The sequence below is a fragment of the Oreochromis niloticus genome, linkage group LG18, assembly GCF_001858045.2.
Source record: "Oreochromis niloticus isolate F11D_XX linkage group LG18, O_niloticus_UMD_NMBU, whole genome shotgun sequence".
Lineage (NCBI taxonomy): Eukaryota > Metazoa > Chordata > Actinopteri > Cichliformes > Cichlidae > Oreochromis > Oreochromis niloticus.
The window spans coordinates 29361441-29378987 of record NC_031982.2 but is presented as its reverse complement, the minus strand read 5'-3'; the positions used below and the strand labels follow the sequence as shown (position 1 = coordinate 29378987).

At 39.9% G+C, this 17547-nt stretch overlaps 1 protein-coding gene and 2 non-coding genes across 9 annotated transcripts in view; 1 reads left to right on the top strand and 2 right to left on the bottom strand.

Annotated features, from left to right (window-relative positions):
- The window catches only part of pfkpb (phosphofructokinase, platelet b), a 34066-nt gene that overhangs the window by 13329 nt on the left and 3190 nt on the right, over positions 1-17547 (top strand). For 2 of the 7 annotated variants that reach the window (XR_002057235.2, XM_025900058.1), the window contains exons 8-17: positions 299-394; positions 995-1087; positions 1197-1322; positions 4579-4643; positions 4983-5052; positions 6850-6996; positions 8921-8991; positions 11070-11157; positions 14609-14761; positions 16324-16488. Coding sequence is in view for 3 of the 7 variants with exons in the window: in XM_025900058.1 (XP_025755843.1) it covers positions 299-394; positions 995-1087; positions 1197-1322; positions 4579-4643; positions 4983-5052; positions 6850-6996; positions 8921-8991; positions 11070-11157; positions 14609-14761; positions 16324-16488 (1074 nt within the window). In the remaining 4 variants the exon portion in view is untranslated. Of the gene's footprint in view, positions 1-298; positions 395-994; positions 1088-1196; positions 1323-4578; positions 4644-4982; positions 5053-6849; positions 6997-8920; positions 8992-11069; positions 11158-12565; positions 12719-14608; positions 14762-16323; positions 16489-17547 lie in introns of all 7 variants that reach the window. The other 5 variants (XR_002057234.2, XM_019348181.2, XR_002057232.2 and 2 more) reach the window with 3 other exon arrangements.
- On the bottom strand, positions 2365-2456 carry trnar-ucu (transfer RNA arginine (anticodon UCU)). Its single transcript is given in 2 exon segments — positions 2365-2400; positions 2420-2456. It is a non-coding gene; the product is annotated as a tRNA-Arg (tRNA).
- trnar-ucu (transfer RNA arginine (anticodon UCU)) lies at positions 2882-2973 on the bottom strand. The gene is given in 2 exon segments: positions 2882-2917; positions 2937-2973. It is a non-coding gene; the product is annotated as a tRNA-Arg (tRNA).

The following is a 17547-nucleotide window of genomic DNA, read 5'->3' as shown; positions in this document are numbered from 1 at the left end:
AGTCAACTTTAAAACTAACCCTGCTAGCTAACAGCAATAGTATAAGTAAATTATTGATGTATCTCTATAACACACTGCGTTTCACGACCAGTTAACTTCACATATGAAGCTTCTCCTAAATTATGGCAAACGTCTGCTGATGAAGGGCACCCTGTTAAACATGGGGCTCTCTGGAAACACAAAGGTCTCTCAGTAATTAGCGCTCAGACTTATCCTACGTTACTGGTTCCAGCTTTTGGCAATGCAAAACATTTTCTGTCATGTTTTAAACTGCTTTTACTTCTTTATAACCCTCTAGAATCGTGCTGATAAGAAAAGGCTGAACATTATTATTGTAGCCGAGGGTGCCATAGATCGCCACAACAAATCAATAACCCCCGATTATATCAAGGATGTAAGTACGGTCACGAAGCCTGGCTGATACACGGAGCCACAAATTCTCCCTCAGAAGCATGGGCCACTGTCTTTCGTGGTGTGGATGTTGGTTTCCTTCAACATGGGAACACACCATTTCGTGTCCTGTATGCTGTTGTATTTCGTTCTTTTTTGCACATTTCATTTGGCATTTTCATATATCCATTTATGAGCCATTTATGGATGAGCTGTACGGTTCTCTTTGCACCCTTTATTTTGCTTTATGCCTGTACACTTTGCATGTGTATTACATGACAGGAGATGTTTTGCATGATTTCTCCTTCTTATTTTTTTCTTTTGGCACATCTTTTCTTGTTATTGTATGTTCCTATGAATGTTCTTGTTTATTTTTAAGATGCTATAAAATCCTGCTTTATGTCATGTAATATTACATTGACACTACATATTTAGTAGAATATAGAATATATTATACATTCTTCAAATTTTGAATTTTTTAAAGTGAAACCCTAAATGTTTTTTATAGATGTTATTTTTTAGATATATTGTATTTAACTGGAATGACATATATTTTTAAGCCCTTTATCCCAACTAATAATTCATGTTTACTCTTCAAAACCAGCTGGTAGTGCGCCGGCTGGGTTTCGACACCAGGGTTACTATCTTGGGCCATGTGCAGAGAGGTGGAACACCCTCAGCGTTTGACAGAATCCTGGTAAATAGCAATCAATAAATATGACTCATATCATGGATTGGTGAAAGTAAAAAAAAAAAAAAAATTCTGTGCTCATTAGTTCCCTCTGAATGAACTTTAATTGTTGCAGGCAAGCCGCATGGGCGTGGAGGCAGTGCTAGCATTACTGGAGGCATCTGCAAACACCCCGGCCTGCGTCGTGTCTCTGGTTGGCAACCAGGCTGTTCGACTGCCACTTATGGAGTGTGTTCAGATGGTAAGTATGTTTGTTTTAGAGACAGATATGAGATTGTTAGGTTTTATAATAAAGGTCAAAGGTCCATCATCAGAATCAGAATCTTTCCGCTAGAGGAAACTGTTTTGTTGAAGAGATGTGGCTAGAATTTAGAAAGAGATGAATTTTGGAAAAAAAAGATATACAACAGAAACCTTAAGTTATATTGGTTTTTTCACTTGTCCTAATCTTCATTCGCAGCAGGAGTCACACAGAATTATGTGTAACAGCGACTCTGGTGGGACTCGAACTCACAAAATTTTTGAATTGTATCTGAAGGGAACCACTAGAAGTACAATCCGCAAAGCCCAATGAATGACTAAATTCACGCTGGAAAAAAACTGACATTTTTGTGTAGCAAGAACCTTGAACAAGGTTTTCCCCTTGGTCAAGGTTCAGTGTTCAGTTGACCAAGGCGCTTTGTTTGGATGACTACAATCGAGCTGGTCGAAAACTACGATTTTTGTGTAGCAGGAACCTTCAATAAAGTTCTCCCCTTTAAATTAGCGACTTTGGTGGGACTGGAACCCACAACCTTTGAAATGCATCTGAATGGATCCACTAGAAGTCCAACGCGCTATCCATTGCGCCACAGAGCCTACAAAGTCCTGTCTTAATGACCCAGAATGTGGCGTAGAATTCACGTGGGTGATGTGAACGTCCCTAGAAACCCCATTCTGAGTACCTACTGTACAGATGCTCATTTGTGTGCAACCTGGATCTTCTCTGCTTTGCAAAGAATTCTAGGGAAATAAAAACCATGTTGAGTTAGTGATTCTGGTGGAACGCAAACCTAGACAATTTCATTAACAGCCCAACTCAACTCTATTTAAATGACAGCCATATGCTACTACAAGTAGTGTGGATTCTGTGCTTAGTAAACTTGAGGCTTTCATTTCCTGGTGCTAGTAACACATTTTCAGTTGACCAAGGCACTTTGCTTGGATGACTACAATCGAGCTGGTCAAAAACTAAGATTTTTGTGTAGCAGGAACCTTCAATAAAGTTCACCCCTTCAAAATAGCGACTCTGGTGGGACTCGAACCCACAACCTTTGAATTGCATCTGAGCAGGTTCACTAGAAGTCCAATGCGCTATCCATTGCGCCACAGAGCCTACAAAGTCCTGTCTTGATGATCCAGAATGTGGCGTAGAATTCACGTAGGTGATGTGAACGTCCCTAGAAACCCCATTCTGAGTACCTACTGTACAGATGCGCATTTGTGTGCAACCTGGATCTTCTCTGCTTTGCAAAGAATTCTAGGGAAATAAAAACCCTGTTGAGTTAGTGATTCTGGTGGAACGCAAACCTAGAAAATTTCATTAACAGCCAAACTCAACTCTATTTAAATGACAGCCATATGCTACTACAAGTAGTGTGGATTCTGTGCTTAGTAAACTTGAGGCTTTCATTTCCTGGTGCTAGTAACACATTTTCAGTTGACCAAGGCACTTTGCTTGGATGACTACAATCGAGCTGGTCAAAAACTAAGACTTTTGTGTAGCAGGAACCTTCAATAAAGGTCACCCCTTTAAATTAGCAACTCTGGTGGGACTCGAACCCACAACCTTTGAATTGCATCTGAATGGATCCACTAGAAGTCCAACGCGTTATCCATTGCGCTACAGAGCCTACAAAGTCCTGTCTTGATGACCCAGAATGTGGCGTAGAATTCACGTGGGTGATGTGAACGTCCCTAGAAACCCCATTCTGAGTACCTACTGTACAGATGCGCATTTGTGTGCAACCTGGATCTTCTCTTTAAGTCTCTGCTGGGACTCAAACCCACAACCTTTGAATTGTATCTGATGAGAACCACTAGAACAGTATCTGATTTTTCACGGAGAGGATCTGAAACAACATTAATTTAAATTTTATAATAGAGAAATGCTACATGTGGCATAAAATCCAATTCTAAAATGGAACATGAACCTTGCTGGAAACAATGGTATATTAGACTGTTTTTACCTCTTTGTAAAATGTAAAATAGTAAAGAGCTGTATCAAAATTCTGGCTAGTCACTTTTCTTTGATTTCTTCTTTATTTATCTCACAATAGGTTATTCAGTTAGACAGTCCACCATCATAAAAAATAAAAACTTAAATAAAGACAACTAATCTGATAGAAGCCACAGTCAGCCTACAACATTAACAAAGCAGATGAAATTAAGAGATGAAACAGGCCTGTGTATGTTCTCAGTCAACCAGGTCATGGTAATCTTGAGAGTTTGAAGAAGAAGATGAATGAACCTCTTCAGGTTTTTGAAAATGTAAACACATTTTGCTATTTCAGTTATAAATAGGCTGGCACAGAGGTAATTTCAACCCCCACTCACACCTCAAGGTACCACAATAGCTCTAATGTTGGGGGGCGGGCAGGGTCTCACAGAGGTTTTACCCATTTAAGGAAATTGGGCCTCGACTTTTTCACACCTTGGCTTTATTATTCTATACTACAGATTATGTAACAACCCACATGAACAATAATGGGTCTACGACCGTCAGGTTCACCTCAAAAGGGACAGTCCCCAGTAGGGGTTAGTTACCTAGGTCTCTCTACCAGTTGTTTCAGAACTGAAAAAGTCTCTTGGATGAAAGGTGAAATGTCTTCACAAACCTCAACAAGCCCATTTGCCTTCTTTTTTCAAGAACAAGAAACAAGAACAAACTACTAATCTTGACATTTAGCATTTATCAGCTTACTGCAAGAAGATATAAAATAATTTGAGAAACATTTATTTTCTGGGTGAGTTGCTGGGTTGCACACTGTAAAGCTCCACAGAAGAAACAAAGCAGTTTACAAATCAAACAGTGAAAGATTAATTTTTAGGCAAAAGAAAAATATGAACTTGATTCCTGGAAAAAAAATAAAGATGTGAAGATTAATTTTAAAAATGACCTAAAATAACTACAAAAGCTTAAGACTCTCTTCAAGCAACAAAGGTCAAAAGCAACTATATAGTTGACAAAATTGTTTATTCATTGATTTTTTTACATTTTTATTCTTGCAAAGAAAGAGGTCTTAAAATAAACGTACTAAAGGGATGTAGCTGGAATTCAAAAAGAGATAAAATATGGACTGGCTTTCATGCCGTGAGACTGAAGCTCCTATAGTGCTGGGATCACTGGATCGAGGTGCTTTGAGTTTCCCATAACTCCAGACACTATTTACCTGCAATACAGTTTGCAGGCAGCACTGCCTCACCAGAAAAAAATGCCCTGTTTTTTTTGTCATCAGACTCAAGAAGTACAGAAGGCCATGGATGAGAAGAAATTTGATGAGGCGGTCAGACTGCGTGGCAGGTATTTGTAAAATTCCACTACGCTGATATGATTAAACACCTGTAGGATTTCTTTTGTTTATATACAACTACGACATATTGGTAGATTAAAAAATACATAAAGTACTTAAAAGTTGCTCAAGCCAGGAGCACTGGGTCAAATGTTGCACATGATTTCTGACACTATACACAACACAGAAGTTGTGTATAGTACGTTTAGTGGTTTGACAGCATGCCCCACTTCCTGCTTATCTGTGTTAACATTGATCTCTTAATTACTCTAAATGTTTGCCCTGCTGCATTGACAGACCAGAATTCATTGTGGATTTTCCACATTGTTTAACTTTTTTTCCATCTGCAGGAGCTTCGAAAACAATCTGAGCACTTACCGACTCCTCTCATTTCGCAAGGCAGATTCTGAACTTCCAAATGTAAGTGTCATCACTCAAATATTAACAGCTAAAATAATTTAATTTAACCAGTAAAATAATAACTACCATGTTTATTCTCCAAATGTGTCTTTCCACCAGCTGCTCTGAGAATTGTACATTAGCATAAGGTATTTCCTGGTCAGGTGTATTGTGGGTGCTGCAGTCTTTTTGTGACACTAACAGAGTCTGTCTTTCTATAACTGTCCATCCCGAGGGAGAGGAGGAGGAGGAGGCGGGGGATGAAGAGCAGATTGATGTATGTGATGAGTAAAAATGGGGCAGCTGAACAGGCTTTTGATCAGCGTCTGAAGCTTCTGCAGGTGTAGGTCATATGAGGAGCTGCTTTGCAGTTAGTTTGACCATCTTATTCACTTTGGCTTCTAATAATCTTTAAATAAAATGGTGCCACAAAAGGACAGCGTCAGTGCTCTTCACCTGTCGTTCTGTCTGCCTTTGCTTATTTCCTCATGGCTCTGCTTGGATGCTTGGAATTAGAAATGTAGACATGCAAAGAGGTGCATTAGTGCTGCAGTGCAGGACTCCGAACAGCCCCGCTGTCAGGGATAATCGCAATGAGGGCGTGATCTGCTTCAAATCACTCTGAAGTAGTCTCCTTTATAGATGTGTTTTTGCTGACTCTCAACTCAAACTGGACAGGCTCCATGCTCTTTGTTTTATTCACAGATGGTTAGTGGCTGATAAAGGTAAAGCTTTCATCTGCAGAATATTAGTTTTTTATAATCTTTTTTTTTATCCCAGCATGCCTATGTTCTCCAACCGTTTAGTGCTGACTGTATGCAGCAGCCAAAGATTTTTCAATCTTTGAAAAATGATGAAGAAATTGTATTTGATCAAACAGAAAGTAAACATAATCTGATAAGGCATCAAAAACCAAGGTTTGATACTTGGCAGTTTTTGATGCTGGTGTAGTTTCTGCAGACACATTTCTGTCTGACCTTACCGGGTGTTGTAGTTTGATTCCCACTTGTGCTTGCTAGGCTTCAAAAGCAAACTGTGTGAGATTTGGTATTAAGCATTTATTGTCAGGAGAGAGTTGGAAGCCTGTCCGTTTTGAGGTACTTCACATCATATTTATATGTGTCATTATTAACCGAATTGAAAACAAGAACATTGCGGGTTCAGTCTATTATCAGAGCACAGCATAATGCATTCTGTGTTGTTGGGTGTATCCATATTGCATTTTGCAATGTGGACCACATGAACCCGAGTTTGACTTTGAAATAAGAGCCCCTCTAAAGTTGGATTGAAAATTGTTTGGCAAAAACACCATTTGCGTTTTTGCCAAATGATTCAAGATTGAATAGCAAGAAAACTGCTAAAAATAATGGGAAAATATTCTTTTGACTGTTGATATTTTCAGTGGCTGTCATGACAAAGTAGCTACTACTTCACTACGTCTTTTAGCAGCATGTGGCTCATGCATGAAAGGCTATCACTGCCTGCTGCTGTGTGAGGCAGAGTCTCGCCTGAGGACAGATGAAGCAGTGATTATGGCTCCATGACGTACAAACTGAACCATTTGTCCAGTTTTTGTCCAGTTTGCCTCATGCCATGGAATTAATGGCATGACTGCATTGGTAAAAGCTGCTCATAGATATATGCTGTGTTCGTACACTAAATATAGGACTTGGGCCTAAAGTATGAATATGGTTTAAAATTTGAAAAAGCTTAAGGGTGCTACCACATATCGCAGTACCATGGGGTTCTGCTTCCCCTACTGTAAGGTTTGTACTGAGTGTGTGACTGAGTGTGACTGGTGCTGTGTATCACCCACAGAGCTCCTTTAACGTGGCAGTAATGAACGTCGGTGCTCCAGCAGCAGGTATGAATGCTGCTGTTCGTTCTGCTGTCAGAGTGGGAATCACCGAAGGCCACAAAATGTTTGCTGTAAACGATGGCTTTGAGGGATTCTACAAAGGACAGGTGAGATTTAATGTAATGTAAACTATGTACAGTATACACATAAAATATAGAGTTCCACGGATATCTGTTGTTGGGCTTTCTAATCATACCGTATGTTATTGATATAAGTTACAATTTCTATGTTGATGACACACTAATGTACCTTTCAAGAGACATGAGGCAAAATCATGATTTTGAAGGATTAGATTGGTTGAAAAGTGAAGCTGGGGTCCCTGACTAATAACCCCACTAAGTATCACCGTGATTAAAGCACGGCTGCTTAATTGTAGCTTCACTGTGACTGTCATAGCCAGTGACAAGATTGCATATTGCCAGCACATCTTAAAAAAATGCAAATATCATGAAATTCTTTGTTGTTTATAATTTAATTTAAAAAAAAAGTAAACATCTATATTCATTACATGTGAATTATTTCAAGACTTCAATGCAGTATTTCAAATTATTAGAACATTTCCTAAGATCAATCAAAAGCAAGAATTGACATACAGAAATGTCCAAATTCTGAAAACTATGGTTGCACTCTCAGTGCTGGGTTGGGGCTCTTTTATCGTGAACTGCTGCATCAGTGTGGCACAGGGGTGGCAACGCTGAGGTGTTTTTGAAGCCCAGGTTGCTTTGATAGATTCTCTGTAGGGTTCAAGCCAGAAGAGTTCACTGAAAAGTCCAGCTGAGTAATAACATTGTCAGTAAATCATTTGACAGTTTGATTGTTTGGATACAATGGGCAGGTACTTTGTAAAAAACAGTGGATCGATCATCACCAACACTTGCTGACCACATGACACATCACAGACTACAGAAACTCCACACTGGACTTCAAATAACTTGGATTCAGTGCCTTTCAACTCAGCCTTAATGTTTTAAGATCTTAATTTCCAAATGAAATGAAAAATGTGCTTACAGAGAGTAATATGAACCACTGAGCAACAGCCTGGTCCTTTTTTTCTCCTCATCCTAGGTAAGCTGCCTCTGATGTTGTCATCAGGACAGTCGTATTTCCTTTCCATGGGAAGTGGGCTGGGGCTGGTGTCTCATGATGTTCTTGACTTGTACTTACTGGGGCGATCGTGGCTCAAGAGTTGGGAGTTCGCCTTGTAATCGGAAGGTTCGAGCCCCGGCTCGGACAGTCTCAGTCGTTGTGTCCTTGGGCAAGACACTTCACCCGTTGCCTACTGGTGGTGGTCAGAGGGCCCGGTGGCGCCAGTGTCCGGCAGCCTCGCCTCTGTCAGTGCGCCCCAGGGTGGCTGTGGCTACAACGTAGCTGCTATCACCAGTGTGTGAATGGGTGGATGACTGGATATGTAAAGTGCTTTGGGGTCCTTAGGGACTAGAAGGCGCTATATAAATACAGGCCATTTACCATTTACTTGACATTGTAGTTCCTCTCAATGCTGTGGTCATCCCTGTTGCTTCTGCACCTTTTCCTACCACACGTTCCCATTTAAGTTCCATTAATGTATAATGCTTTAATACAGCGCTCGGTGAACAGCCAGACTTTTCAGCAGTGGCCTGCTGTGGCTTATCCTCCTCATGAAGGATGTTCATAATCATCAAGTGGAGCTCACAAGTTAGCAGTCATATATTTATACATTATAGAATATTTATTCACATGCCTGTGACTTTTTTAATGCTTTATATGAATGTTTTTCCCACTTAGTCCTTGTATGATTTTTAACCATGTGAAGAGTTTCTAACTTCCCCCAAGTACAATTAACATGAATGAAATTTCATTCACAGAAGCGGATGCATTTCAAAAGCAGAAACTCTATCTATGATAATTCAGATACTCACAAAATAATTTTCAAGGGAGTGTTTATCTGGTAGATGGCTTTTCTAATAGTCACAGTGAGCTCTGTGAACCTTTTCTACCATGCATTAATTTGTTTTGTTGCGATACAAACGAGTTGCCTTTCTCTTTCATCAGATTAAGGAGATCAAATGGGGAGATGTTGGTGGTTGGACTGGACAGGGTGGGTCACTGCTAGGGACAAAAAGGTAATCTGCTGCTTTATTATATACCTGTTATTATAAGCCTACATCTTTTTTAACCTTCCTCTTGCGTTGAGGTCGGCACTGACCCATTTTTAGGTTTTTATGCATAAAGGTGCCATTTAAACTTGTTTATTGCTTATTATCAAGGCTTTTGGACTTTGTCAGGAACCTCTATTTAAACAAAACAAAATGAAAACAAAATTAGAAAATGTTCTGGTGAAAATTATGACCATTGTATTGTTACGGTCGGTTTCAACCCTGTTATAATATAACATTGCAAAACAATAATTAGTGCCAAAACTGAAATCGTAAACACACTGTGAGTTCACTAACACTGTCAGAGAGAAGTTAGGGGCTTCTCTCTTTACCTTTATGCCTCCTTCCCTGAGTAAAAAGAAAGTGGTAACATCTGTGGGATTGCAGTACCTCCTGGTTTACTTGGCAGGCCAACTCCTGCAAGTGTCATCAAAATGACCCTGTGATTACCAGGTTTGCTGTGACAAGAATAAGTGACAACTTGATGGTTTTATGCCATTTTCACTAAAGAAACACATCATTGCTGTGACAAATTTTGAAGGAAGAAAACTCCATGACTACATTTAGGATGATATTGACATGGAATACCTGGATGCCTATACTGGTGTTCTACTTGCTGGAGTGTACAAATCCAGCAATGAGACCACTGATGGTATGTGGGAAGCATCGACAGGCAGACATATTTTCCAGGCAAAAGTCAAAGGAGTTTGCAAAGAAAAGCGTCTGGACTTCTTTAAGTTGCTTGAAGACGTTTCACCTCTCATCCGAGAAGCTTCTTCAGTTCTAAGGTCAAATGGCCGAGAGTCCCAGATTTAAACCCAGTGGGAGTATCCCCCCAAAGAGGGACAAAGGACCCCCTGGTGATCCTCTAATCACATGAGCCAAGGTGTGAAAGCGGGTGTGGGACCTAATCAGCCAGGGTTTCGGGTGAGCTCATTGTGAAACCTGGCCCCACCTTGTCATGTGAATTCCTGAGGTCAGATGGCCCAGGATGTGAGTGGGCATTAAGGCGTCTGGGGAGGGAACTCAAAACTGGATTATAGATGGCAGAGAGTTGGTGTCGTAAACCACCGCCTCTGTTCAAAGATGGTCGCTCACAGTGGACATAGATGGCCTCTTTCACTCCTCTTTCAAACCATCTGTCCTCTCTGTCCAAAATGTGAAAAAACACATTTTCACATTAGAGGATCACCAGGGGGTCCTTTGTCCCTCTTTGGGGGGAAACTCCCACTGGGTTTAAATCTGGGACTCTCGGCCATTTGACCTTAGAACTGAAGAAGCTTCTCGGATGAGAGGTGAAACGTCTTCAAGCAACTTAAAGAAGTCCAGACGCTTTTCTTTGCAAACTCCTTTGACTACGATGACCTGGATGACTGAGAACCTTCACAGACATATTCCAGGCAAAAATGTCACGCAGACCTTTTGAATGATATCAAGAGTCCTCAGATTTTACAACAGAGATCCTAGTGCAAACCTGACATGCTAGCTCCCATTAGGGATGTCTGGGAGAGATGGGTGGAGCTCTTTCCACCAATGTTCAACACAGAGGCACAGGTGACAGTAGATTAACATCTGGGCAGCCTTGCTGTGTAATTCTGTGCATCGAATCGATAGAATTACACAGGAATGTTACTATAGTTAATAATATTGACATAAAAAATAATTTATTTTAGAGATATGTGGCGTTACATTGCTACAATTTTTTTTCTAATCTCTTGAGTTTAATTTACTATAGTTTTGGAATGAAAATGAGAGGTATGCTGCAAAAGAAAGAGCCTGAGGGCCACAGGAAAAATATTAAAACCCATCTTTTCAAGGATAAGGAAGCCTAACAAGATAGCCTAAAGATTATAAACAATTTGAATGATAAACCAATGTTTCGAGGATAGTTTTTGATTGATTTAAGACACAAAACTGCCCATTAACATAAAAGATAGTGACAGAAAGCTAACACAAGAGGAAGGTTAAATACTTTAACATTAAATGTACATGATAAAGTGTTATCACCTTTGCTTTTTTATCACGAATCATTTTTTATGTGTCAGAACTCTTCCAGGAAAACATCTGGATAAGATTGCTGAGCAGATGAGGATTCATAACATCAATGCTCTGCTTGTGGTCGGAGGGTTTGAGGTATGTACAACCTTTCCTGGTTATTGCGAATTAAAGCATTTTGTTTGTAATCACATTTTATCAATATTGTATCTCTGAACATTTTTTATTATTTAGAAAAATACAATGAGGAAAAATCTTAAATTCAGCTATTGTTTCATTAAAAAAAGCTACTGATAATGTGAAAGCAGAGTTATTGTGTAATGTAAAAAAAATTGGCTAACCTTATTGTATCAGCATTATCAAGCACCGTCTCCCACCAGCATTTTACAATTGCCATGTGTTGTATTGCTCAGCATTTTCTGGTCCATTTGTTTCTCACCAATTTACCCTGTTTGACATTTTAAATTTGCAAAACACATTTTCTATATTAATATTTTTTCAAAATATAATGAAGACATATTTACATTTTTAAGGCTCTCTCCCTGTCTGTCCATGGGTCAGTATGAACTGTTGGCCAAGCTGCAAAGCCAGCATGTATATAGATAGATTTAATGATTTTCAGTACACTGAAATTGATGTTTATGGTATTTTGATGCTTTTTAAGCTCTTTATCCAATTGAGAGATTAAAAGAAGCCAGCCTAAAACTTTTATTTTAACAAAGAACTTTAACAATTCAACCATGTCATTACAAGAAAAAGTTTTTGACTTTGGTAGCTTGGCCAAAAATGAACGCTGTCTCTGTCTTTGTCCTGAGCTGCAACACTGACTTCCTGTGTGTGTCTCAGTGCCCGTCATGATTGGCCTGGCTCTCTCCCCTTGGCTTCTCCTAACCGTACACTCCTCACAGACGTTTCTTCATCCCATCGCTGACTTTTCATTTTCATACTCCATTTCTTGAGCTCCATCTCTCATCAGCAGATCCCTCCCACCTCAAAGCCGCCTCCTCCTTCACGCCCACCACAAGTTAACTTCTTGCTGATTCCTAAAGCAAACAGATTATTAGTTTGCATGTATCATAGTTATGATTGGCTAAAATTTTAGCTGTAATCAAATGTTATCCTAAGCCACTTTTAGTAATGCAGTGACTCTTTTTTACAGTAGTACCTAGCTCCTGCTGTAGCTGATGAAGAAAGTGAAACATCTTGCAGAAGTTTGTGAATAAAGTGAAACATTTGATTTCCATTCGACAAAATCAAAGCTGTGCAATGCTCAGTGTTTGGTGCTAGCCCATGAATCAGTTAGTGGACTATATTCCATTTTATAGTAGATAATATCTTCTTCTCGAGTGTAGTATGGATTTTGGACACACCTTTGCTATCTCCAGTAAGTTTCCAGCTCTTCCTGTCATGTTTTTCCCCTCAAAACTCACCTGTGTCCTCTTGTCCACCGCACCTTTGAAGTCCTGGGAATTAGATCTCTTCACCTTTCCCCCACTTGTGTGTACGTACTCAATGACCACTAAGATGCTGGCTCTCACTGCTGCAGGCCTACGTGGGATTACTGGAACTCTCTGCTGCACGGGACAAATATGAGGAGTTCTGTGTGCCCATGGTTATGGTTCCTGCTACCGTCTCCAATAATATACCCGGTTCAGACCTCAGCATTGGTTCAGACACTGCTCTGAATGCCATTACTGACGTAAGTGTGGCTGGGCTAGAGAGAATGTGTGTGTGTGTGTGTGTGTGTTTGTAGACTTAACACACATGCACAGAGTTCGGGATTTGCTGATTGCCAGCTCGCATCCTTGCATTAACAAGCAGTAGGTAAAATTTAGTTCACAAGTCAAGACAGTTTAGATCTTTTTACAGGATCCATTTGTTTTCTAGTTTAAATTCAGAAATTGAAAATATATTATTATTATTGTTTCTTATTTAGTATAAATTGTCAAAAATTGGTTTTTAATCTTGTGCGTGGGCTTAGAGCTGCCATTAATTGAATCTTGTCAGCTTAGCAGTAGTAAAAAAAAAAAAGCCAGATTAAAAAACAAATATTTGAAATTCTGACCTGCTCATTGGTTCACTCTGAAATGAAATCAACTGTGCCTGGGTAAGATTTTTAACTTCAAGTTTTCACTTTGAAGGGCCGTAGTTTCACTAACTGAAACTCAGGTCACATGACAGAGACATTTTAAGAAGCACTCAGTGTTAGTGCTCTGTAATGTTTTGTGTAAACGCTGGCCTCCCGCTTAACAACCCAACTGGTGTTTTTGCAGAACTAAATGGAAAGTACAGGCCTACTGCTTTCACATAAACACAATCATAAGATAATAGAAACAAGACCTTACAGTTAGGACAGGCAACGCATACTATGCCAAATAACTCAGCTCAGTTTAGCTGATGCAGACATTAGACTGTTAATAATCAGCATGAAGTACAGCAGAAAACACTTGCTGCTGGATGCGGGCTGGTCAGCAGAGGTCCCAGGTAAGTGTAAGGGCATGCAGTAATGTGTTGTGGCATGCTCTTGGTGCGTGACCCTGGCGTGTTCATGCAGTCTTCTGTGTGTTTTGTAAAAGGCAGATAACTGGACAGCAGGAAGGTTCAATCTAACGGGAACACTGTTTGCACGTTCTTCTTGAAACGCAGTGCGTTTGGGAAGTAAGTTTATTTGCTGCATAACTGATTGTGGTCTACATTGTAGTTCCTATTGTTCTTAGCTGATAAAGCCTTTCTTGTCTTCAGACAAAAAAACAAAAAAACAATAGAAATAAAAAAAAACTTCCTCTTTGCTTCTTGAACATAAAAGGAAACGTTGCCCGAGTCTCACCTCGCAAGCTTTATCTACTTGTCGCGTCGACACCCCTCTTCCTCATTCCATTTCCTCTCAGCCAATGAGAAGCCAAAGTCCCCCCAACTCCTGGAGAGAGCCAGCCAGTGGCACACACTACAGGACACACACACAAACACACATGCACACACACGCAGAGCTGCATATTCATGGTCTCATTGGAGTTAAAGTTACTTCTTTATCTTGTATCCTTCCTTTTGAAATGCTAACCCTTAAAGTTGCAGCAGGTTATAATTTCAAACAAATTTGGGGTTTGTGAATATTGTACAGTGTATAGTAGACCATCTTTAAAGAATTATATGTCAGAAAATGGGAAATTAAAACTATTCAGAATTTCATGGTAACAAGCTTTTCCTGTCAGGATGAGAAGGAACACCTTAATGATTTCATGCTGATGATCTTCTGTGCAGTAAAGGGTTTATTTGTACATCACAGACACTCCTTTCCAACATAAAAACCTGACCGCTCAGACAAATATGGGCTGTGTTGTTTAAGAAAAAGCTGCTAGTATGAAACAGAAAAGTGCATTCAATGGTGTTTTATAAACTATCCATCCATCCACGGTGATATTGCAACTTGGCATTTGATTAGCAAACAGCTTTAGCTTTCATGATAATGAAGGATACAAGACAAGGGAGTCACTGGGCACCATGAAGCAGCCACTGAAGGACACACTGACATTTTTAGATGTGTAGTCTTCCCTCTAGTGGTCTAACTCCATATTACGGCTACTGCCATCAGGCCTTTGAGTCCATTCTGCAGCTGTATGTGGCCCGGGCTGACTACGAGGAGTTTTGCATCCCGATGTGCATATTGCCTGCCACCATTAGTAACAATGTGCCTGGCACTGACCTCAGTCTTGGAGCTGATACATCCCTCAACGCCATTGTGGAGGTAAGGGCCCAGCAAAGGAGATGAGGGGAGATATTAAGAGCTACAGGTATGCTGAAGTGTTACCGTTAATAAAAATTGGGTTTAAAAGTGTCAAAACTGTTGTTGTTCACACAAATCCTAAAATAAAGACAGCTTGATCAGCACACAGCAGATGTTTCTTACGTGCATTAATATTGGTTTGTTGTATTTGAAATATGAGGATTTTATTATCTTTTGTTACCATCCAGGAGGATGCAGAGAATGTACTTTTATTATTTATTCAGCATGTACAAAAACAAGGCAAAGAGGGCAAAGAAAGTATAGCAAAGACGTGGTTAACTGGATCCAGTCCTGCAAGGTGCAGTCGTTTGAACTATGTACTCCAATTCATCTACTAAAACTTTAAGAGATGAATGAGTAAACAGAAGTAAAACCCGAGTGTGTCAGTGAGTACACTTTTTTCTTTCTGTGTGAATAGCTGAGATGGTACGATGCATGTCAGTGACTGTTCTTGTGTTTTACTGACTGTGTTGATTATTTCTGGCCTCTTGTGCATTTGGTACCAGATGGGTGAAGCCAACCAACAAGAATACAAGACAGGTTTAAAATATGAGTGTTTTTGAGAAGGTAAATAGGAAAAGACACTGCAGTGTCCCCATCTGGAAGCCTTCATTCATCTGATTAGAATAAAGGGACGCACAGGTTGACTCTGGTGGCTCTAATGGCCAATTTACCAGTTCTTTACAGTCTCCTTTCTTCTTTATTTATTCTTGGGGAAAAAAAACCTCTCAGTCCGCGACCATCTACATCAGGCATGTCAAAATCATTTGCATACTGTCTAATTACACCTCAACTGGGCGAGGCCTGAAATAAAATCACAGCAGAATAAGTCTTTTGCTGCAAATGTTCTGTACATCCTGAAAATATTTGCATTTAATAAATCCTCCACTCCACAAAACTGATGACGAAGAAATAAGCAAATTTTCAGTCTCATGCCCTGGTCTGTCCACATACAGCCAGTTTACTGCCACTTCAGAGATTATCTGCCAAATCAGATAAATTAGTTTCAGTGTGGTATGACAGGCTGTAAAATAAATGATGACTCACCACAATTCTGTGAAAGGTTCCAAGTTTCCCTGCTATCTCCACTCTTTACATAGTGGACTGCACTGGACCCTGTGACAGTCCTGTTTTGGCCCTTGTGCCATATGTTTGACACCCCTGTTCTATACGAGAAAACTAAACCTATAAATGTAATTAAGATTACCTGACTCACAGTTACTGAGTCAACCTGTGCATCTCTAAGGACACTCAGCTATTTTATGTACTTTAAAGTAGAGCTGATGCAGATTTCTTTTCTTTTTAATTTAATTTTACAAAGTGATGACATATTTACCAATTCTCACCCACAATCAAAAAGCTCAGATGTTTCCACACAAATCCTTCTTATATTATCAGGATAAATAAAATATTCCTGTCAGCTCTACTTGGGTGTACAGTGTGTTTTGCTTTGCATGCTCTCCGCAGTGAACAGATTTTTCTTGTTTAATGATTGTATAATGTTTTATGTGTGTGTGAATCAGACGTGTGACCGCATCAAACAGTCAGCTAGTGGCACCAAGCGGCGAGTCTTCATCATTGAGACAATGGGGGGCTACTGTGGCTACCTGGCCACCGTGGGTGGTCTGGCTGCAGGCGCCGACACCGTCTACATCTACGAGGAGCCATTTGACATCCGTGACCTTCAGGTTAGAGAGAAAAAGTCTGCATCCAACAGAAAATGCCTTCTTTTCATGTCTCCTCTCATCATCATAAAATACCAAGACCTTTTACTCTCTCGATGACTCTTATAGCCACGATCCCTGTCAAGTCCTTTTTGAATTCCAATTTATTTATTTTTGTATGTTTCATGACTGGATTTTATTGGTAACACCATTTATGAGGGCAACAGCATAAACTCAGGATTCAAACTGCTCCTAATCCTCCGTTTCACACGGCTTATTTATTTTCGGGCTCTGTATGATGTCAGTAAGGACAGATATTCCTAATATGTTCATCTCAGCCACACAACTGTGAGCACACAGAAGCTCCACCCACATAATGTTCAAGCTTTCTGTCTACGACTGGCAGCCAGTCAGAGGAAAGTTGGGTAAAAATGGCTCGTTTTGAAAAATCAGAGCATCCGTCCACTTTCTTCTTCTGTCACAGGGCTAACACAGACTTCCAGCCAACCCTGAACTGGATTATGAATCAACAGTTCAGAATAAGCGATATAGAGCTGGAAATGAGCCTAATACCTTTCACTACATTGCACATTTCCATCCTTAGCAGTAATGGAGCAGGGCTGATCGCAGTGCAGTGCAGAAGCTTCGTTAGTCAATCAGTGCCTCTGCCTGGATGTTTCAGGGCTGTGCAGGTGACCCAGATTATAGCAGTGCACATGAAGCAACTTATTAATAACCTCTGAGCTGCATCAGTCATTCAATGACAGACAGATCTCATCAACACAGATCAGGTCAGGGAGATTAGAGACGTCAGGACTATTGTTGTTTACAATGTTCCTGTTACATACACTTTTAATGTTAATTGTCTTTTTATTTATTTTGTCTGTGTGTTTTACTTAATTTTAATCTGATAATGTTGAGTTCTTTATGCTCTGTAAATTTTGTTAAACTAATTTTCTTTTTAAAAAGTCTGGGCGCAGTGCATACTTTAGTTTTTTAGAAGTCTGGCTTTGAATATGAACTATAACTAGTACGTGTCACAAAGAATTTCAACCATAAAAATGCATGAAAAGGTAAAAAAAC